Source organism: Esox lucius, chromosome 17, assembly GCF_011004845.1.
Source record: "Esox lucius isolate fEsoLuc1 chromosome 17, fEsoLuc1.pri, whole genome shotgun sequence".
NCBI classification, from domain to species: domain Eukaryota; kingdom Metazoa; phylum Chordata; class Actinopteri; order Esociformes; family Esocidae; genus Esox; species Esox lucius.
The window spans coordinates 44,102,210-44,125,440 of NC_047585.1; the positions used below are offsets into that span (position 1 = coordinate 44,102,210).

The window sequence follows — 23,231 nt, forward strand, 5'->3', positions numbered from 1 at the left end:
CTGGCACACATTCTGTTAGGAGGGAGAAGTTCTGTCTGTTGTAGATAACACTACATCTCTTCTTTCACACTGGTATCTCTGCCCATTTTTCAGCTGTGTTGATCCTCTTGTTGTGGTAGCTCAATGCACAAATACCACTTAACCAGAGCAAAAGGTTTTATAATTTTGCAACAGCGTTCTCTGTCTTTGTCAGTGTTTTTTTTTTTTTTTTTGTCGCTACAGAGACGAGATGGGATTTTGCATAGCCAACAGTAGCCTAGCACCCTGCACCCAATTTTCTAGGATCACACAGCCACGGGCGACATTAAGGACTGCATGGAAGAAAGTGTTTCTACGTAGGCCAAAGCGTCAACATTCAAAGTACAAATAACATTTCACGATCAAGGATGGACTACAATCTTGGCTACAGGTGATATCGTGCTATTTCGGTATAAGTCTTACCTCGAACTTTGGAACCTTGAAGTTATCGCTTTTACGAAACGTTCGCGTCATCCAAAATCCACTGCGGTCCCAGCTGTCTTCTAAAATGAATGACCAACAAAAAGTATGTTCCTTCTGGAGTTCAAAGCAGAAACGGGTTAAGTGTCTACTTGTTGGCAGTTGTTATGCGTTTCTAGGGACAACTGAGGGAAGTGGGCGCGTCTTCAGAAATGAGAGCGGTGAACTGGAAAGGTGTCCATAGATCCGCCGCGTTGTTTTAAGTTGCTTTATTATTAAAATAAAAATATGTACGACGGTTATACGGAACATAAAATGTTTCATTTGTATGTTATAGAGCACTGTGAGTACACAGGGATTGGCTCGGCCTTAAGGTGTGTTTTAAGTAAAATATTTTGGCTTAAGTGTTTTTCTTGAACTTTGAAAGTCATAATTTAAATGTATTCACGTTTTTTAAGGACTGCAAACAAAATGTAATGTAAAATACATTTTATAAATTTAAGAAAATACCTGCCCCTCCATTTCTTGTCAGTAGTGTTGAAAAAATGTCATAAAAAATAAATAAATACAGCATGACCTGCTCACAATATCACATTATTGCTTAACACTGGTGTTACTATTTGGCATCTATTTAATACTATCGATTCTTTACAATAAAGACCTAGTTGAATGTTGTAACAGATTATATTATCTTGATCCCAAATGTCAGAGGCATTTAAGTTAGCCCCTAAAACCTGGCAGCAACAATTTTTTGAGGGATCCAAAGTTCAGATAAAACCAACCGGCTACATAAAGTTTCTGTTATTTTCGTGTTATGACTGTGATATAACTGTGACATATTATGGTTCATTGTTCTTTTAAATACATGTTATTGAGTTGAATGGACCACAAAAAATATTATACACATTGTGCCTATTGAATCCTGCTGTTGACATTTGTGATTAGTTGGAATTTGGTTTGGACTGGTCAAAAACAAAAAAAAGACTACCAAAATAGGAAAGGAGCAAAAAAAAAAAAGCGTCCAAGGTAAAGTATGTAGTCATTAGACAGTGTTCAGTGGAAGAGTTGTGCAGAATAAATATTTGTGAGGAAATGAAGAGAGAATTTGTTGACTGTCAGCGGTTTGTTTAATCAAATTTTTACTTAGGCTAATTTGAATTTAATACAAGGTAAACTTTTTGTGACTAAATGTTCCACTGCAGGCACTGAAGAATAACTCACAGTCCTCCTAAGTCGCCAGTGGTTTGTCTCCCCCTGGTGGTTTCATTCAGTCTTCACAGCCGTGACAATGGGTTGAGATCATTAATTAAACAATTACTCATCCGTTCCCTATTTATTGTCTGGATAAGGTGTCTCACGGTCTATAGTGGTGGTCATTAATTTGTATGTTTTTGTCAATGAGGAAGTCCTGATATGCAGGTATACGAAGAAAACATAATGATAATCACACTAATGATGACAAAGGTCATGAGCATGTTTTTAGGGTCTTAATAAACTACAGAACTCTGCCATTTCTCTTCAGCCCCCATGTCAGCGGATGATTACGTAGGATGAAATGCAGAATGTGTCTCTTCCAACACATTACTGATCATCCTCTCTCCTCTGTTCAACACATTACTGATCATCCTCTCTCTAATTTTTCAATCCAGCAATATGGGAATCGGAGGGTGTTAAATAGTGTACTGTATATGGAATAGGGTCATCTAAATGAGTTGAATATATAGGAAATAGGGTGGTCTAAGGTAGAGTTACATCTAATTCATCACACTGCTATCTGCTTTTTTATCATCGGCTATTTCAACATTAATCAGTGTGACCTGGAACACCTGTTTTCGCCAGGTTCTGGCGTGTCGCCGCCCGGTGTTGTGAGCAGGTAGAGGTGGACGTGGCCACTGAAAGGAGTAGCTAATAATAACTAGTAATAATAATCAGCTAATTGTGTATTCATTGTGTTGTACTTGGATATGTTGTAACATACTAGAGAGTTGTTAGGGTGAACTGTCTTGCTCAGGGACAGAACAACATGTTTTTTATTTTACCCTGTTGGCTCTGGGAGTAGAACTGGTGACCTTTCTTTCACTGGTCCATCACTCTTGACATTAGGCCATCCTCCCATCACTAGGCAGCTCACTCTGATCACTTCGAAAGCCTACACTTCCTTTGGTCAAAACTCATGCGAATTCCTGCTTGAATTTAATTCAAGTGTTTGATGCCACTGACTCATTCACAGTCTACCTGTCATTCCAGTTGTCCACACTAGATGGCACCGTCAGTCAGTGTGGTGGTCAGTCAGTCAGTCAGTCAATCTGACACTCTGTCAGTGTGGTAGTCAGTCAGTCAGTCAATCTGACACTGTCAGTGTGGTAGTCAGTCAGTCAGTCAATCTGACACTGTCAGTGTGGTAGTCAGTCAGTCATTCTGACAGTCTGTCAGTGTGGTAGTCAGTCAGTCAGTCAATCTGACACTGTCAGTGTGGTAGTCAGTCAGTCAGTCAATCTGACACTGTCAGTGTGGTAGTCAGTCAGTCATTCTGACAGTCTGTCAGTGTGGTAGTCAGTCATTCAGACAGTCTGTCAGTGTGGTAGTCAGTCAGTCAGTCAATCTGACACTGTCAGTGTGGTAGTCAGTCAGTCAGTCAATCTGACACTGTCAGTGTGGTAGTCGATCAGTCAGTTAATCTCATCAGCATGGATTAACTCTCTCTCTCTCTTTCTCTCTCTGTGGACTCTTTTCGAATGCCTCACACCCAACAAAGTCCCATAACCAGGGCCACAGAGTTTAACTAGCTGTCTAGGATAATCCAATAGTAACATTTTGATGCTATTATGAGGCTGTGCAAATCAAGGACATGAATTCATTTCTTTGTAAAAATATTTGCAAATTTTTAATCATAAAAATAAATTAAATATATTTCAGTATTTACATGTAACATATTACAATAAAAAATAAATTATATAGATTTAATTAAATAATGCATTAAATAAATATCAAATAAATTATGTCAATATGAGGCAGTATGGTTGATCAGTACAGAAATCTCTGGCAGAGTCTGTCTTGTTCACCAGGAAGTGAATATCTTTGCAACATTTCTTAGCTCTTCCGTCAACTCAACAGCTCACCAGGCACTATTTGGCAGCAGAAGTCTTCGTACAACTGAAATGGAAAATAGGAATGTTTAAGGAAACATACACTAATCACCAGAGGTCTACAGAAACAGGATTTGACAGCTGAGAGCAGCTTCCGTTTTAAAAGGAAGCGTGGTGTTTTAGGTACACACCTGAAGAGCTGGTGTGCCGTACACTGTCTGTGGTAGTCGCTGGACAGACTCCACCGAGGCGCTGAAGACGTCGGTCTGATGAGCTTCACAGCTGTTCCGGACTCCACAACAGCCCTCAGACCTGCCTGTGGTTGCTGAGTTCGGGTTCTGGTTCTCGACTGCAGCAAAGTGGCTGGACCCCTGCCAATGGCCCGACTGACCAGACTGTCCCAACAGATCAATGTCCAAGCTACACTGGATGTCTGGCTCAGTGTGACAGGTAGACTCATCCCTTGGGTTGTACAGGGCTGGAGAGACAGTCTCATGTGGGTTGTACAGGGCTGGAGAGACGGTCTCATGTGGGTTGTAGAGGAGTGACTGGGCTCCATAGACGGTCTGGTTCTGGTGTTTCTGGGCCTCCCGCTCCTGGAGCTCCAGCTGGTCAGACAGAGAGGAGATGTAACGGATGGTGAGTCTCAGGATCTCTATCTTGGTCAGGGTCTGTCCGGCCGGGGCCACAGAGGGAGGCAGGTACGTCCTGAGGTGGTGCAGGGCTTTGGTCAGGTCTCTCATCCTCAGCTTCTCCTTCTCACTGGCGCTCTCTCTCTGCTGACTCCGCACCCATCTCCTGCTCCGAGCCGACCTCCGACCGGGACCGGTTAGGGACCGGGACAGCTCCGGAACGTCTGAGTTGGAGGTCCGGACATGTCTGGCGGGGTTCCAGGGCTGGAGGTAGGATGGGGACAGGCAGTCGCCCATCCAGGTGGGAGGGGATGCCGTCTCTGGGGAGGACACATTGTAGAAGTCTGACTCAGAGCTGGCGCCGGGACAGATCCACTGGCACTTCGAGCTGCAGTGGGCTGCGAGCTGCAGAAGGGGCCCGGAGGAGTCCATGTCGCGCTGATGCAGGTCTGCTGAAGGAGCTGTCTGTCTGGGGTCACAGCGGTCTGGTCTGAGGGCTTTTATGTCCAACAGCAGCTGAGCAGCAGCGCGGAGGTGTGAAGTGACACCTCGGCAGCTTCTCCCAAACCATCAGAGTCTGTCACACATGCACAGGGAAACACACACACACACACAGAGACACACACACACAGAGACCCACACAAACACACAGACACACCCACACACAGACACTCACCCTTTCTCTCCACTCAGTTCAAATCAATTCAACACCTGTTGAAATTTTGCATGTTAGTCATTTGGCAGATGCTCTTACCCTGAGCGACTTACGTGTATGCACTAATGTATGTTATTGCATATATTTTAACCAGTTTACTTTTACACAAGTAGAAAATACTGACAGACATCAAATAAAAAACTAACAAAGTGGAATAAACACCCTATCTCCTTTTTCCTCATGCTCTCTGTTTGTCTCTCCATCTCTGTCTCTCACTCTGGGAAAGTTGGTCTGTGAAGTGTGAATTTTGACTCCTTCTCAAAACAATAAAAATGTCTCATCTTGTTGCTCAATTTTAGCTGTTTGCATGTTTTTAAATTCTGTTTTTCCAATTTCAAAGTGTGTTCTTAAGTTCATGCAAACCACCAACAGGTCCAAACCCAGTAATAAAAACACTGTACAGACTTCAAAAGACTGACAGAACTTTCCAGGTTGGTGAAGTTCTAAACGAGCTCTGGCAATGAAATGCGCCCATTACATCACTGAAAGGGAAAGAAACAATGACCCAATTTTACAGAAAGTGTCCATAAAAGTTCCTGAACAGAAAACACATCCTCTTACCTAGCAACCTCTCAACAGCAGACGGGCTGGTTATGCAAGATTTAAGTACAGTGAAGCCTGATGATGTATCATGATAAGACCTGTTACTCAGTTGCACCTGAGGGGTGAAACGCTGCTGGCAGTTCACACTGGTAAGGACAGGGAAAGAGGAGCAGGCCTGGCAGGAGACAGAGGACTGTGGGGTTTAACTCAGGGTGTGTGGAAGTGCCATTTCACACGTCCACTGTGAGAAAAATCTCTAAGACCGTTTCAGGGACCCCCCCCCCTCCCCACCACCCTAAATTTTCCTATTTACCCCCAGAGTGTCTCTGACTTTATTTCTGGACTACCTCATTGGCTGACCCGTTTACCTTTGGATGACTTGGGTCAACGAGATATTACAAATACTGAATACATAGTTTGATGACAAGAATACTAAATGATACAATGATACAAATCCAGAAATGAAGCTCTGAGGCAAATCTTTCCTTTATGTTGATATTTGGTAGGTGTCAGAAGCATGCAATTTCCGACAATGGGGCAACAACAACAACACAGAGCATCAACTCTATGTATAAACATATACAAGAAAATTATTCTCACTAAGATAAGAAAAGATTGTTACTTTTTAAATTATATATATCCAACCAGGGTCCATGAAAAGTGAAGTTTAGCCTTCTCACATCGGCTTCTACAAACCCAATTCCAAAAAAGTTGGGACACTGTACAAATTGTGAGTAAAAAAGGAATGGAATAATTTACAAATCTCATAAACTTATATTTAATTCACAATAGAATATAGATAACATATCGAATGTTGAAAGTGAGACATTTTGTAATGTCATGCCAAATATTGGCTCATTTTGGATTTCATGAGAGGTAAACATTCCAAAAAAGTTAGGACAGGTAGCAATAAGAGGCCGGAAAAGTTAAATGTACAGATAAGGAACAGCTAGAGGACAAATTTGCTACTTATTATGTCAATTGGCAACATGATTGGGTGTAAAAAGAGCCTCTCAGATTGGCAGTGTCTCTCAGAAGTCAAGATGGGCAGAGGATCATCAATTCCCCCAATGCTGCGGCGAAAAATAGTGTCTGGAACAATCTCTGTGCGTAAGGGTCAAGGCCGGAAAACCATACTGGATGCCCCTGATCTTCGGGCCCTCAGACGGCGCTGCATCACATACAGGAATGATACTGTAATGGAAATCACAACATGTGCTCAGGAATACTTCCAGAAAACATTGTTGGTGAACACAATCCACCGTGCCATTCGCCGTTGCCGGCTAAAACTCTATAGGTCAAAAAAGAAGCCGTATCTAAACAGGATCCAGAAGCGCAGGCGTTTTCTCTAGGCCAAGGATCATTTAAAATGGACTGTGGCAAAGTGGAAAAGTGTTCTGTGGTCAGACGAATCAAAATTTGAAGTTCATTTTGGAAAACTGGGACCCCATGTCATCCGGACTAAAGAGGACAAAGACAACCCAAGTTGTTATCAGCGCTCAGTTCAGAAGCCTGCATCTCTGATGGTATGGGGTTGCATGAGTGCGTGTGGCATGGGCAGCCTACACATCTGGAAAGGCACCATCAATGCTGACAGTTATATCCAAGTTCTAGAACAACATATAGACAAGATTGGGACAACATTCCTATTCATAAACTTGAGCAACTTGTCTCCTCAGTCCCCAGACGTTTGCAGTCTGTTATAAAAAGAAGAGGGGATGCCACACAGTGGTGAACATGGCCTTGTCCCAACTTTTTTGAGATGTGTTTATGCCATGAAAACTTATTTTTCCCTTAAAGTGATACATTTTCTCAGTGTAAACATTTGATATGTTATCTATGTTGTATTCTGAATAAAATATAGAAATTTGAAACTTCCACATCATTGCATTTTGTTTTTATTCACAATTGTACAGTGTCCCAACTTTTTTGGAATGGGGTTTGTATTTCACACCTTCTAAATAATGAGTTATACTGGTCAACGATGACCAGGGTCTCCCACACACCTAAAACAAACTGTCACTCGTGATACTCCCTCACACCTCAACCACCACAGTCCCCTATTCTCTGACCAGCACAACAACACACTGAAGTACCTTGAATTATTCGGATACAACCAGAGCTGGAAGGAGAAGAAGTCAGATGTCAACTATGTCTCTCAGAGATGGAGTGAATGTTTGCTCAACACATGCCGTGGAGAGGAAGCCACAGTTCAGAAGTTACAGATCAAGTTAATGAAGTCAATAATAACGAGAAAGCAATGAGTGACGAGTTAACGCAAAGACAGATATTACCCAGACATTATAGCAGAATATTTTTATTTTGACCATCACAAAACAAAAACATTGACATTTTATTGTCTGACATTTTCCAGTGCCTGGTCTTCCTGGTGAGGTGAACACACTGCAGGTCAGGCTCAATTCAATGGGTAAGGCTGGCTCTCAGTAACACAGCTGGCTACACATATCCAGAAAATATCCAGAAAATCTAGTAACTTAAACGATTAGTGTTGATAATATTTGCTTTCATTCTTTTGAGTAGTGGAATAAGTAAAGGGGAAAATGTGCATCCTGATCTGTCCATTTCAGACTGCTTGACCATTATGGTGCATCCTAACCTATTTTATTGCAGTTATTGTACAACTAATATACACATGTCTATATACAACAAATACGTAGTTGGCCATCAATCTAAATTTTTTAGTAAATAAACAGACAACATTTGGATTTATGCCCCCCCCACACAAACACACACACACACACACACAAACACACACACACTCTTGCTCCTTAATTAATAATGTTTATACATGGTGTTGATGTAAATGCAGTACGAGTTGTAAACCATACTTGAGTTTTAAAAAAATAGAGCAAAATTCACATTTTCACATTTTGAAAAAAATTAAATAGTTCCTTATAGTATCATGGCAAGGAATAACAGATGAGGATGAAAGAAAACCAATATCTAGAACTGAAAAATAAGACAACACAAACACAAAAAATACTGGGACAGCAACAGTGAAATCCTCTTTGTGGTAGGGATGAGTCCTGGGGATGACACACAACAGGGGATGAGATCAAACCAGCAGTCAGACACAAAGCGATATAGAGGGATGATTCCATGACCAGAGGGATGTTTCTGTGAATAGGGGGATGAAATATTAGGGATGAGACAGAATGGATGAAACTCTGAGCCATATTTAGTGTCAGAACCAACTGAAAGTAAAAAACAACAGAGGACATTTTTTAACTTAGCTACTGTAAAGGGATGTTTCAAACACCTAGCTATTTTCGGCGCATGTTACAATCACAAACAGAAATGGATCGAGGAAAAGGAAATATTGGTTCTGAATCGCACAATAACAGTACATCGAAACCTTAGCCATCAATTTCAATCCAAATACTTATTAAATCTATACTCTTTAAAGCTGTACGTTTTCATGTCCCCACAACAATGAATTTCTTGAACAGTAATCATATAAGGAAGCACAACTTGGTAAACTATCTCTATATGCCTTCAAGTACATCAACTATATTTCTCATACCTTGTATCCTTTATCTTTATGTAAAACAATTATAACATATCAAACAGACCAAGTAAATCTACATGGTGGGGTGGCATGTAGAGGTGTGCAGAACAAACACAATTTCATACAAAATGACAAGATGGCTTGATGAGGATATGTTTTGAACCCCGCCCCACACAGCCAAAATCACAGGCCGAAGTCTCTCTCCAATCTGGACACAGATGTACGTGTACAGACAGCTTTATTTGGCCATGATGCCACTCAGGGTTGAAAACATACCATAACTTTGTTTTTTAATTGCTAGATTTTTCCATAAATCCCTGTTGGGAAGATTTTTTCCAACCAAGATTTTATAAAACCTGGTAATTTTGAGAAACTTTACAGCACTTGACACTGTATATTTGGCCGCTGTCACTCCAGGATCTTCTCCCGAGTGTCGGGCAGCTTGGTGGCCAGCAGGCCTCCGCACACTAGGGAGGCAAACGCCAGGAAAATGGGGACGATCTTGGTAATGCCGATGAACTTGGCAAAGATAAAGCTGCCAATGATGGCCGCCAGTTTACAGGAGCCGTTCAGCACCCCGAACGCTGTGCATCTGAGGAAGAAAACAGGGAGGGAGAGAGATGTCAGGCTGGATGTCAGCGGCTCACACTCCACTCCTTGTACCCCACGTTGGGGCGCTAAATGTCACTTAGCAACGACAAGGATGGAAACGTTAAAGCAACTGTTACTCAGACTACAGGCTGGCAGTATTCATTGAGGTTTCATGAGGATTGTGATCGGGGTTGTGTAGACCTTTTAGCAGAGGGGTAGACCTCTACGGTGATGACTTCCAGGCCATTCCAGGCCGCCACACTGGTGGCGTAGAACAGACACTGACAACAGATAACAGCCCCCTGATTAAAGCTCAGCAGCAGGAGGAACGTGCCGACAGACGAGATTAGCATAGAACCACCTGGAGGAGAGAGACACAGGAGAAAAGAGGAGCGAGGAGAGAGGATCGGGACGGATGGGAGAGACAGGGGAGAGAGAGAGGAGAGTGTGTAGAGAGACAGAGGAGGAAAGAGAGCGAGGAGAGATGAGAGGTACAGATGGGAGAGGGTAGAGAGAGATGAGAGAGAGAGAGATGAGAGAGAGATGAGAGAGAGAGAGATGAGAGAGAGAGAGATGAGAGAGAGATGAGAGAGAGAGAGATGAGAGAGAGAGAGATGAGAGAGAGATGAGAGAGAGATGAGAGAGAGAGAGATGAGAGAGAGAGAGATGAGAGAGAGAGAGAGAGAGAGAGAGAGCGTGGAGATTGTGTAGAGAGGGAAAGAGATCACATGGTATTAGAGGTTTGTTCATTGACTATTTTCTGGCAGAGTTACACACTTGTCTTGTCTTCCCCTCACCTATAATTTTGATCCTTCCCAACTTGTCCATGAAGAGAGCTGACACAATGTTGCCCGGCAATGTAGCAAGGCTTCCCAGGAAGCTAACCATGTAGATGACAATGTCATTCTCCTCCTGGAAGTTAAGATGACAGCCTTTCTTCGGATGGAGGAATGTAGCATTCTCCATCCGACAGTCTTTAAACTTGGAGTCTTCCCAAAGATCTACGAGTCACAGAGCACAGCAAACATTTGATGATGGGGAATCTTGTGATCTACACACATTGGCCCTCATTTATCAAAAGTGCGTACACCAAATTTCCAGCGTATACCTGGCGTACACCCAAAACCACGGTGACTTTGAGATTTATCAATATGGACGTTGGCGTACGGCACTCTCAAATCCTACGCCAGCTCAGGAGGTGGTGTACGCACGTTTTGAGTTAGTGCGGAAATGCGCAGGAAAAAAAATCCTAACGTACTGACAAACTAAAAGATATGATATATTATGACCCACTGTAAAAAAAAAACAACAACATAATTACAAACTTCAGTGTTTATTTTTGTGCAACATGGACTTCAAGGTTTAATTTGTGTGACTTTCCAAAGCATTTGATTTATATGTATTCCTTCAGATGCGAGCCTGTGCGCTTTACATGACGTTTCAGGGTTAGGCCCGGCAGTTGCGCACAGACTGGGTTCCGTAATAAAAGACATTCTTCTTCTAAATAACAATAAACGTCATTAATAATAAATATCATGAAATAATAAGACGAATATTACAAATTGTCATGCAATTATTAATGTGAATGAATGGTACTCCACATCACATCATCATCTTTTATTCCGCTTTTTAAACTGCAAAATGAAACAATTTTATTTATTTCTACCTCCCTGGTGATCGTCTCAATCTCCACGTCAGAGAAGTTTCTCTTTTTTGCCGTCTTCCGTGTGTCCATGGCGTAAAATGAGGGCGTGGGGGAAACGGAGACTTGAATATATGAGGGCGTGTTATTCTAATGACGATCGTTTTCAGCCACAGCATTTATCAAAGGCAGGTATTGTGTACACCTGGATTTTAAAGGTACGCACAGATTCATAAATCAGGCGGTGAGAGTAGTGTAAGCAAAATCTTACGCCAACATATACGCCCGTTTCTACGCAAGAATGATAAATGAGGGCCATTGTGTTCAGAGCACATACATCAAATTATTATCTGGAAAACTTTATAGAGACGTTCAGTGGCTAAGGTCATGATTCTGTGGTCCCAATATGGAAGTTGAATCGAGAAGATGTTGTTTGATTTGTGAGAATCCCTCAATGGGGTTCCACATCAGATAGAACCCCCACCTGTGTTGTAGAACACTGTGTTCTTGATGGTGCAGTTCTCGAAGTAGGTGTTGGTCGACTTTATATCCTCAAAGTAACAGTTCTCAAACAGGGAGTCTTCAAACTTCACTGACTTTATCTCTATGTTCATGAATCTACAGGAGAGATAGCACAAAGCATTTAGTGAATATTAGCAGCCCTAATCATGTGGGAACAACAATCATGTGGTCGCCCCGTTCAACAGGCCAATCTCTTCCAGAAACCCATTGTCTTAGAAAGTAATCTTCATCTGCAAAGGACCTCAACCTATATCAGATATATCCCCGGTAGTCACAATTGTTAACCAACAAATCAGGAATAAGTCGGTCAAAAGTAGCGTACTAAATTGGAAATAGGGTGGTCTTAAATAGTGTACTGTATAAAGAACAAGCGGTTGTAAAGTAGTGGACTATATAGGGAATAGGGTGGTCTTAAATAGTGTACTGTATAAAGAACAAGCGGTTGTAAAGTAGTGGACTATATAGGGAATAGGGTGGTCTTAAATAGTGTACTGTATAAAGAACAAGCGGTTGTAAAGTAGTGGACTATATAGGGAATAGGGTGGTCTTAAATAGTGTACTGTATAAAGAACAAGCGGTTGTAAAGTAGTGGACTATATAGGGAATAGGGTGGTCTTAAATAGTGTACTGTATAAAGAACAAGCGGTTGTAAAGTAGTGGCCTATATAGGGAATAGGGTGGTCTTAAATAGTGTACTGTATAAAGAACAAGCGGTTGTAAAGTAGTGGACTATATTGAGAATAGGGTGCTATTTACGGAGCAGATGATGACCTACTTGTCATGGATGTATTCTCCTTCTTTGTGGATCTGGTTGACCAGGGAGAAGTTAAAGTGGAATCTCTCCACTCGTTCTCGGTGAAAGAGCTTGACCTTAGATTCGTACTCCTCATATTGCATGTACTTGATCATGTCTGGAAACCACACTGACAGGCCGTGGTAGCTGGGGAACAGGAACAGAGCTCTTCGATCTCAAACAGTGACAAATACATATGGGCCATCGGCTATCAGGTGGTTTAACTTGCAACTGTCAGCCTCTTCTAACCAATTCCTGAGTTTAGATATGGAACAGACTGCTTGTGCCTCACCTGAAGGCCATGGTGAACCAGATGATGGCCAAGAACAGGCCCTGGAGTCTGAGGTCAGGTGCTGCCAGGGACATGATGTTCTGCATCACCTGGAGACATGGAGACAACAGGCACTCATCGATACAGGTAGACTCACATCAGCCCTCCTGTTAGCAGCAACTTGCTAACATCTTGAATTATGCTCTGATGTTTTGGCTGTTGAACATTTGACCAGCATTGTGTGATTGGTTGCAACTGTTTGACCAGCATTGTGTGATTGGCTGTTAACTGTTTCATCCACGTTGTGTGATTGGCTGCAACTGTTTGACTAGGGTTGCTTGATTGATTGTTACTTCTTTGATTAGGGCTGCATGATTGGCTGTGCCCTGTTTGACTAGCATTGCGTGATTGGCTGTAAACTGTTTGATCAGTGTTGTGTGATTGGCTGTTAACTGTTTGATTCACGTTGTGTGATTGGCTGTTACCTGTTTGACTAGCGTCATGTGTCTGACAGTCCAGCGCTGGAAGGCAGTACCAGTGTCACTCTGGATCTCTATGAACTCATCGTCTTGGTTCTTAGGTGTGGTGATGTTAGAGACCTAACAAACATTAAAATAAGGTTAAAAATTATTTATAAGCAACATCGATGAACAACATCACTTATAAACGTAATCTATAAACTATATCATCCATATACTACATAATCTAAAAACAGTATCACATGAATCAGGTTATAACTACAGTATAATATATAAACCATATGTCTATAAAATCTATAAAACATGGTATATAGACAATATCATCTATATAACCTAGAAACCATTTATTATAGTGTCTTAGTGTCTGATCTAGTGCCTTGATCTTAGGCGAGCAAACAAAGAAGACATAATCTTCCTTGTGTATGGCCAATATGGGTGTATTGAAATGATGGAGTCAACTGTTTAGTGTTGTCAGGTCTATTGGTGAACTCACAGTGAATACTCTCTCTGGTTCTCCCTTGGCCTTCCAGTTGGTATCATGGACCTGTCTCAGAATCATCCAGGCCTCATCATGTCTCGCATTCTGATAGAGATAAAGAGACAGTTGTCAGTCAACAGTACACCACTTTATTACCGTAATGATACTGTAAAACACAGAGTTACTGTAATACATCAAACTACCGTAATATTGTAGTATATTTAGTCACTATAATACTGTGAAAAAATTACTGTAATACATCTAGTTACTGTGATACGTCAAACTACTGTAATACTGTAATATAGTCACTCTCCTACTGTAGAAAATCTAATTACGGTAATACATCTAGTTACTGTAGTACATCTGCCTTCTGTAATACTATGAAATAACTAGATAGTATAATATTGTAATATAATATGCCTTGTACTAGAGGTTTAGAGTCTTAGAGGGGAGAATACCATTACAACTCACTGTGAAACAACACAGCAGTGTGATTTAGTTGGTTATTTCGGGAAGCAGGATTCAAGCACCTGCTGCTTAGTCATCATAATATCAACACTGACAACCTGATGCTTACGGAACACATACACACATGCACATACACGCTAAGACACGCACACACACATACACACTAAAACACACACACACGTTTGCTACCTCTAGAAGGAACCGTGGGCTCTCAGGCATGAAGACCAGGCCAACGAGGGCAATGATGGCAGGAAACATGCAGACCAGGATGAAGATTCTCCAGCTGTGGATCTGATACTCTGACCCGAGACTGAATCCCCAACCTGTAGGATGACACCAGGTACAACGGTTAGGTTAAAGTTAGGGTTAGGGTTAAGGAACATGGAATTTTAGCTTTCACATACTCACAATGTGTTTGTGTGTATGTGTGCATGTGTTTTTTGTGTGTGTGTATGTGTGCGTATGTGCTAGTGTGCGTGCATGTTTGTGTACCATAGTGGGGGATGACTCCCCAGGCTGTAAATGAGGCATACAACCCTCCGAACATCCAGAACATGCAGAGCCAGCTCAGGTGTTCACCTCTCTTGTCCATCTGGAGAAACTCTGCGAAGTAGGTGTACACGATGGGAATGGTCCCTCCAATTCTGGTGAGAACATTCAAGAGACACCGTGAAGTGTTAACCTGACTATTACATAGTGTGATTGTGGTAGAAGGAGCCTGTTGAACCACAGAGGGGGGGGGGGCTGTTCTGCAGATGTTTCCTCACTAGCGTGGCACAGGACTCATTGACATCCTGAACACATAGAAGCCCCTGATGTTCTCCTCTCCCCACACCCTGGTGTGAGCGTATGGCTGTGGTTCATGGACAGTTCTGGACAGTGGAATCCCCAGGGAAGAGGGTGACGTCTGGGAAGGAGACATCCATCGTGACCACGGCCCGACCCAGGGTGTGCACCAGACAGCGAGCCCGAGGTCACGATCACCGAAGGCGTGTCTCCGTGCAAGGTTTTATGAGGTGAGAAGGTGTTGGCACTGACTAGTACACCACAACATCGGGGACTTCCTGATTGCTTTTAACTGGCTGTAGGAACATTTCATTGGCCGGTCTGCCAGCCAATCACACAGACTGTTTGTTTTTGTCCTACAGTTTCCTACATCCATTCCTGTTCACTCTTCATCTCTCTCTCTCTCTCTTTCTATTTTTCTTTCCATTCCTCTAACCATCCCTCAACCCCGGAGTAGACAGAGTGTTGAGCCTCACCCAAAGCCGGAGCAGAACCTGAAGAAGATGAAGAATCCATATCCTTGCGCAAAGCAAGAGAGGAAGCTGAAGACACAGTCGATGGCCAGACAGAAGATCAGACACTTCCTACGACCCATCTTATCTGCCAGCCCCCCCCATACCAACGCCCCCACCATCATTGACACATACACCAGCAGACCTGCAACCAACGGGGAAAGAGAGAGAGTTCAGTTCAGGGCTGGGTCATTCTACATCAGGTCAGTCAGACTAGGGCTGGGTCATTCTACATCAGGTCAGTCAGACTAGGGCTGGGTCATTCTACATCAGGTCAGTCAGACTAGGGCTGGGTCATTCTACATCAGGTCAGTCAGACTAGGGCTGGGTCATTCTACATCAGGTCAGTCAGACTAGGGCTGGGTCATTCTACATCAGGTCAGTCAGACTAGGGCTGGGTCATTCTACATCAGCTCTGTAAACATTACCTCCTTAATGGATAGGGATGTGAACATTATCTCCTTAATGGATAGGGATGTAAACATTACCTCCTTAATGGATATCGATGTGAACATTACCTCCTTAATGGATATCGATGTGAAAATTACCTCCTTAATGGATAGGGATGTAAACATTACCTCCTTAATGGATAGGGATGTAAACATTACCTCCTCAATGGATAGGGATGTAATCTTTACCTCCTTAATGGATTGGGATGTGAACATTACCTCCTCAATGGATAGGGATGTAAACATTACCTCCTTAATGGATAGGGATGTAAACATTACCTCCTTAATGGATAGGGATGTGAACATTACCTCCTTAATGGATAGGGATGTAATCTTTACCTCCTTAATGGATTGGGATGTGAACATTACCTCCTTAATGGATAGGGATGTAAACATTACCTCCTTAATGGATAGGGATGTAAACATTACCTCCTTAATGGATAGGGATGTAAACATTACCTCCTTAATGGATAGGGATGTGAACATTACCTCCTTAATGGATAGGGATGTGAACATTACCTCCTTAATAGATTGGAACGTGAATATTACTTACTAAATGGATACAGATGTGAACAATCTACCAATAAAATATTCTTATTTCTATTTGGAAAGACGTTCTGCCAAGGATTAGATGAAGGACTTTGCATTCAAATTCAATAATACTGAGTATAATAAAAATACAATATGTATTGTATTTTGTATAGCATGTAACGTACACTTTTTTTATCTGTGAAATTTTCCTCATCAGTAGCCAGATAACAAAGGACAACATCCTTTGACCAACCGACTACAGTACCTTGTCAGACCCTTTCAGACCGTGGCAGATCCTGTCAAAACCTGTAAGATCATTTCAGACCCTGATAGATCCTGTTAGAACCTACAAGATCATTTCAGATCCTCTCAGATCCTGTAAGATTCTTTCAGACCCAGTCAGACCCTGTAAGATCCTATGAGACCCTGTCAGATCATGTAAGATAATTTCAGACCCTGTAAGATCATTTCAGACCCTATAAGATCCTTTCAGACCCTATCAGATCCTTTCAGACCCTGTCAGACCCTTTAAGATCCTTTCAGACCCTGTAAGATCCTTTCAGACCCTGTCAGACCCTTTAAGATCCTTTCAGACCCTGTAAGATCATTTCAGACCGTATAAGATCCTTTCGGACTCTGTCAGACCCTATAAGATCCTTTCAGACCCTGTAAGATCTTGTCAGACCCTATCAGACCCTGTAAGATCATTTTAAACCCTGCGAGATCCTCTCAGACCCTGTCAGTCTCTTTCAGATCCTCTATGATAATTTCAGAACCTGTAAGATCCTTTCAGAACCTGTCAGTCTCTTTCAGATCCTCTAAGATAATTACAGACCCTGTCAGACCTTGTCAGACCTCATCAGACCCTATAAGATCATTTCAAACCCTGTAAGATCCTTTCAGACCCAGTCAGTCTCTTTCAGATCCTGTCAGACACTCACAGATCACTCAGACTATCAGACATGCTACAGTATCTAGGTCTTACTCTCTATCCAGTGTTTTTTACTACATCCCTAATTACGGAGGAGTAAGCAGCTTATCTTACACTAACAGCACATGTTGCTATGGTATGTTGCTATGGGGTGCTGTCCGTGCATTTTCCCTAGGATTAGCATCTCTCCAAACGCTATCTAGAGATGTCCTTCCATCAGGTCAAATACTAGGCCTCCATCTATGTAGCGACGTCCTTCCATCAGGTAAAATACTAGGCCTCCATCTATCTAGCGACATCCTTCCATCAGGTCAAATACTAGGCCTCCATCTATCTAGCGACGTCCTTCCATCAGGTCAAATACTAGGCCTCCATCTATCTAGCGACGTCCTTCCATCAAGTCAAATACTAGGCCTCCATGATGGTGGTTTGGTTGTCAGGGTCTGGTTGTCAGTGTCTGCTGGTAAGGGTCTGGTTGTCAGGGTCTGGTAGCCAGGGTCTGGTTGTCAGGGTCTGGTAGCCAGGGTCTGGTTTTCGGGGTCTGGTAGTTGAGGTCTGGTAGCTGGGGTCTAGTTGTCGGGGTCTGGTAGTTGGGGTCTGGTTGTCAGGGCCTTAATGATAGGGTCTGGTTGTCAGGGTTTGGTTGTCAGGGCCTTAATGATAGGGTCTGGTTGTCAGGGTCTGGTTGTCAGGGCCTTAATGATAGGGTCTGGTTGACAGGGTCTGGTAGTTGGGGTCTGGTTGTCGGGGCCTTAATGATAGGGTCTGGTTGACAGGGTCTGGTAGTTGGGGTCTGGTTGTCGGGGCCTTAATGATAGGGTCTGGTTGTCAGGGTCTGGTTGTCAGGGCCTTAATGATAGGGTCTGGTTGACAGGGTCTGGTTGTCAGGGTCTGGTAGTCGGGGTCTGGTAGTTGGGGTCTGGTTGTCGGGGTCTGGTTGTCAGGGCTTGGTTCATAGGGTCTGGTTGACAGGGTCTGGTTGTCAGGGTCTGGTTGACAGGATCTGAATGAAAAAATGAATCCTTAATGGGTGTATTTTGACTAACTGATATTGAAACAATGATGAGATATGATGAAATGTCATTTTCAGATCAATCTGCCAACAGTGATCCTCTCACACACATCCAATATATCTTCTTATAAACAGACCTGAGCTGTTTTAGTTTTGACTGGCCATGGTTGCCCTCATTTTAGGATACATTTTAGCCAGGCCTTATGCTTCTTCACGGGTAGTTATCAAAACGACGGTACAACACAACTGATTGACTGATCTAGAAAACAACTTGCATCAAAAACTACGACTCAACATTATTTGTCAGTCAGTAATATTCTCTGTAATTCAGTGGAACCCGGCCGGAGGAACGGCAGGAACATGAGCTGCTTGACCAACAGCAACACGCTCAAAACTACAGGACAGAACTCCTGGGCAGCTCAAGGTCAGAGCATCCAGCCCCCTTACCCAGCATGCCCTTGTTGGCGTTGGACAAACACATGTCCTTCTCGGCGCTGGGCAGTACGAAGCCCACCACGAAGCCGTCGACACCGTCGGCCATCAGCGCCATGCCCAGCACCAGAAACAGGGTCCACTGGAAGCGACCGTGCCCACAGTCCTCCATGATGTTCTCGTACTGCTCCGCCAGGTCCTCCTCCTCTGTGGCGGCGGCCGCCTGCCTCGCCTTCTTCCTGGCCTCGGCCCGGGCCGCCCGCTGAGCCGCCTTGATCTCGTCCGGGTGGGGGATGCCCTGGTACTCGCCCTCGTACATGGCCTCCACGTCCTCATCGTGGCCCTCGGTGACATCGCTCCTGGCGTCCTCGTCCACCCCGCCCTCCGGCTGGGGAAAGTCGGTCTGGTAGGGGTACTGCTGGCCCCCTCCCTCCCCGTAGGCGGGGATCTCCGTGCCCTGCTGGCTCACGTTGTTCTGCCACGGCTCGTCCATGCTCGCTGCTGGAGAGGGCCTGTGTTGGCGCGGTTGGAGCCGCGGTTCTGGTGGAGATGTCGACCACAGCTAGATTGGCATAATCCCTGGCAGGGTCACTGTTTCTGTGGTCGCTGGTCGCTCTCCGGTCACTGGTCGCCCACAGAAGAATCAGACAGGTTGGCGAAGGACCTTGTTGCTTGGATAAGGCCTCAGTAGCTGTAATGTTGGGACTCTATGAACTCCTGGTAAGCAGATGTACAAGGCCACTGGAAGAAAGAAAATACAATAAATAATTTGCAATTAGGCTGTTGTAAACTAAATATAATCAGTTGGGCCAGAACATAGTAAGATCAATCAATCAAATGTATTTATAAAGCCCTTTTTACAACAGCAGTTGTCACAAAGTGCTTTACAGAGACACCCGGCCTTAAGAAGAAAATGGAACGACAGGTTTAGAGCAAACGGATCTCTGCACCTGACAGAACACTGCACCACCTAACAGAGCCTACACCACCTAACAGACCCTACACCACCTTAAAGATCCTACACCACCTAACAGAGCCTACACCACCTAACAGACCCTACACCACCCTAAAGATCCTACACCACCTAACAGACCCTACACCACCTTACAGACCCTACACCACCTTAAAGCCCCTACACCACCTAACAGACCCTACACCACCTTAAAGCCCCAACACCACCTAACAGACCCTACACCACCTAACAGACCCTACACCACCTAACAGACCCTACACCACCTTAAACACCCTACACCACCTAACAGACCCTACACCACCTAACAGACCCTACACCACCTAACAGACCATACACCACTTAACGGACCCTACAACACCTAACAGACCCTACACCACCTTAAACACCCCACACCACCTAACAGACCCTACACCACCTTAAACACCCTACACCACCTAACAGACCCTACACCACCTAAAAGACCCTACACCACCTTAAAGATCCTACGCCACCTAACAGATCCTACACCACCTAACAGATCCTACACCACCTAACAGACCCTACACCACCTTAAAGATCCTACACCACCTAACAGATCCTACACCACCTAACATAATGAATTCCTCACCTGGTCCTACAAACAGACACTGAGAGTGCAGTGAGATAGAAAGAGCAAGGTTGTAGTGAGAGATTGTAGTGAGAGAGAGTAGTGACAAACAGAAAGAGAAATTGTAGAGAGAAAGAGAGAGAGAGAGAGAGAGAGAGAGAGAGAGCGAGAGAGAGAGAGAGAGAGGGGAAGAGGGGGGAGGGAGGGTGGTTGGGCAAACATAGTAGGTCTTTTCGCTTTCAATTTTTTTAACAGTCAACTGACAATTTACAATCACTGATTTGGCACAAGAAATGTTTGTTGACATCGTCACTGCAACTGGAAAATAATGCTTGGTAAAATATAAAAAAAGTGAACGCAAAAATCTCTCTGTCCCAATGACAGATGACGAGCTGCAATTTAATCCAGATTAAGACTGCGGAAATGTCATTTTGTCCCTGTGTCCTGTGTCCAGCGTCCCGCTCCTATCTTCAGATTAAACTGTTTCCCAACAAAATCCAAGAGTGATGGAGAAAGATAGTCAGTTCAATCAGTTCCAGGGCCAAATATTGGATTAAAGCCAACCTCCTTTTGTAAGTGTTACAATCTCTTTACCACTTGATGGTTTCATAACGTTCACCAGGTTTTTAAAAAGATAATGTGTAAATGAAATATCTAAGTAATGTCATAGTGTGACAAGTATTTTTCTGAGAATGTTTCATGTTCGCCCGCTGGTCCTCTGCTAGTTCTCTCTACGGTAGGGAGCGTGGAGCCCATAGCTCCACGCTCACATTTTTCCTATTTCACACATTTATTCCTTTTTCAAATCCCTGAGACCCTCACACCCTCACACCTGGGACTTGCTGTCCTGTGTGACAACATCTCACCATCTACATATGCTAACTAATCGATATCCCATTTGTGTGACTGGAACTGTAAACATTAATAAATATGTGGGATTTGAGGTCATTTTCTTTGTCATTGCTGAAAATGACCATGGAGTAGATAGGGATGTCTCTAGAACCTGACTGAAGGTGCAGATAGTCAATATGAAGAGCTGGTTTGGTTGTATGTGATGTCATCAGAAGGTGTGTTCATTATACTACAGGTAGAACGCGGACGTTCCTGGCAGTAATGTAGACCTGTGAAAGGCAGGAAGTGTTCCAGGAAATCATGAGTGAGAACTGAGGTCATCAGGTCCTTGATGGCCATGATAGGTCAAAGGTGAATCCTTTTCAACCCTGACCTGCCTGTTTTCATCCAGTTGATAGTGGAGACATGGGGTGTGGTTTATTGGATTATCCATGACCATACATCGATTTACTGTCTGATTACATTCTTTAAGAAGAAAATATAAACATACACTGTTACTGTTAACACACACACACACTGTAATACATGTTAACCTTTTGGAGTTGTGTTGTCGTTGTTGTTCGTTTTATTTTGCTTGAATGTTAATGGGAAATATATTTTCAGTTTATCAAGCTTACATTGTTATATCTGAACTGGGAATCCCATCTGATGTGGCCATTTAGTGTACTGCAGCTAGATTTTAAGTTCCTGTTTGAAAGAACATATTTTCTGTACTTACTGATTTATTTTTCTCCATGTCCTTTATGATGCATTATGGCGCCTGCTTTTCTCTTCATAAAATTGTGTTTACAAATCATTGGGGAAAAACAGTTTTGACAGTTTTTTGGAACTAACTGATATTTACATACATATATTGATATGTAATGATAAAATATGTAATTTTTCTTCCACCAGTTTTTTCATGATATTTTCACAGCAACAGAACACACAATTTACAAATTGACATAGGTCACTTTCAAAAGCAGACCAAGAGATGATTAAAGATCAATAAATGAATGTCTTACCAAACTTGGCATTCCCTTGGCATTAAAGTAAATCCAAAAAAGTAAAAAAGCAATTAAGAAATCTAATATCCAGACAAAAGGACGTTGTGAAGGCAGGATTTACATGTTCGTTTCTATATCATCCAGCAGTGCTGCAGACCTGGGGATTAGGTTTCAACCTCACGATCCCCCCCGCTTAACTCATCCCTCACACACCTCCCCCACCTAACACACATAGTACAGTCCAGACAGTTTATAAAGCAACCTGCTTCACCCCCTCCACCTAACACACATAGTACAGTCCAGACAGTTTATAAACCAACCTGCTTCACCCCCTCCACCTAACACACATAGTACAGTCCAGACAGTTTATAAAGCTACCTGCTCCACCCCCTCCACCTAACATACATAGTACAGTCCAGACAGTTTATAAAGCAACCTGCTCCACCCCCTCCACCTAACATACATAGTACAGTCCAGACAGGTTATAATGCTACACCCCACTTCCACTCCTCCTAACATTGATAGTACAGTCCAAACAGTTTATAGAGCTACATCCCACCTCCCCCCACTTAACATACATAGTACAGTCCAGGCAGTTCACAGAGGTACATTCAACCTCCCCCTCCCAACATACATAGTATAGTCCAGACAGTTTATAGAGCTACATTGTAGCAACAGAAATAACAATGTTATGTCCATATATTTATTTGGGTGCATATCTAGGATAGTGGCCCTGGTTGGATGGAATGGTGTGCTGGTGTTGGGTGGGATGGTGTGCTGGTGGTGGGATAGTTCACTGGTGTTGTGTGGGATGGTGTCCTGTTGCTGTGTGGAATGGTGTCCTGGTGTTGGGTGGGATGGTGTCCTGGTGTTGGGTGGGTTGGTGTCTTGGTGTTGGGTGGGTGGGATGGGGTCCTGGTGTTGGGTGGGATGGGGTCCTGGTGTTGGGTGGGTTGGTGTCCTGGTGTTGGGTGGGTTGGTGTCCTGGTGTTGG

The 23,231-nt window shown here is 43.3% G+C and overlaps 1 protein-coding gene across 2 annotated transcripts; it reads right to left on the bottom strand.

Annotated features, from left to right (window-relative positions):
* Positions 1–7,700: 7,700 nt before the first annotated feature.
* sv2ba (synaptic vesicle glycoprotein 2Ba) lies at positions 7,701–23,102 on the bottom strand. Of its 2 annotated transcripts, XM_034287023.1 has the most exons (14): positions 22,558–22,603; positions 22,256–22,499; positions 18,856–19,581; positions 15,450–15,630; positions 14,680–14,831; positions 14,377–14,510; positions 13,735–13,824; positions 13,248–13,361; positions 12,784–12,872; positions 12,474–12,638; positions 11,661–11,794; positions 10,332–10,535; positions 9,736–9,895; positions 7,701–9,535 (listed from the first exon to the last, which is right to left on the bottom strand). In XM_034287023.1, exons 3-14 carry the CDS (start codon positions 19,331–19,333, stop codon positions 9,352–9,354), a joined length of 2,085 nt encoding a protein of 694 aa, XP_034142914.1. In that variant the 5' UTR covers positions 19,334–19,581; positions 22,256–22,499; positions 22,558–22,603; the 3' UTR covers positions 7,701–9,351. The 2 variants fall into 2 exon arrangements, with proteins under 2 accessions (XP_034142914.1, XP_012993495.3); XM_013138041.4 differs by having other exon boundaries at positions 22,256–23,102.
* Positions 23,103–23,231: the final 129 nt, after the last annotated feature.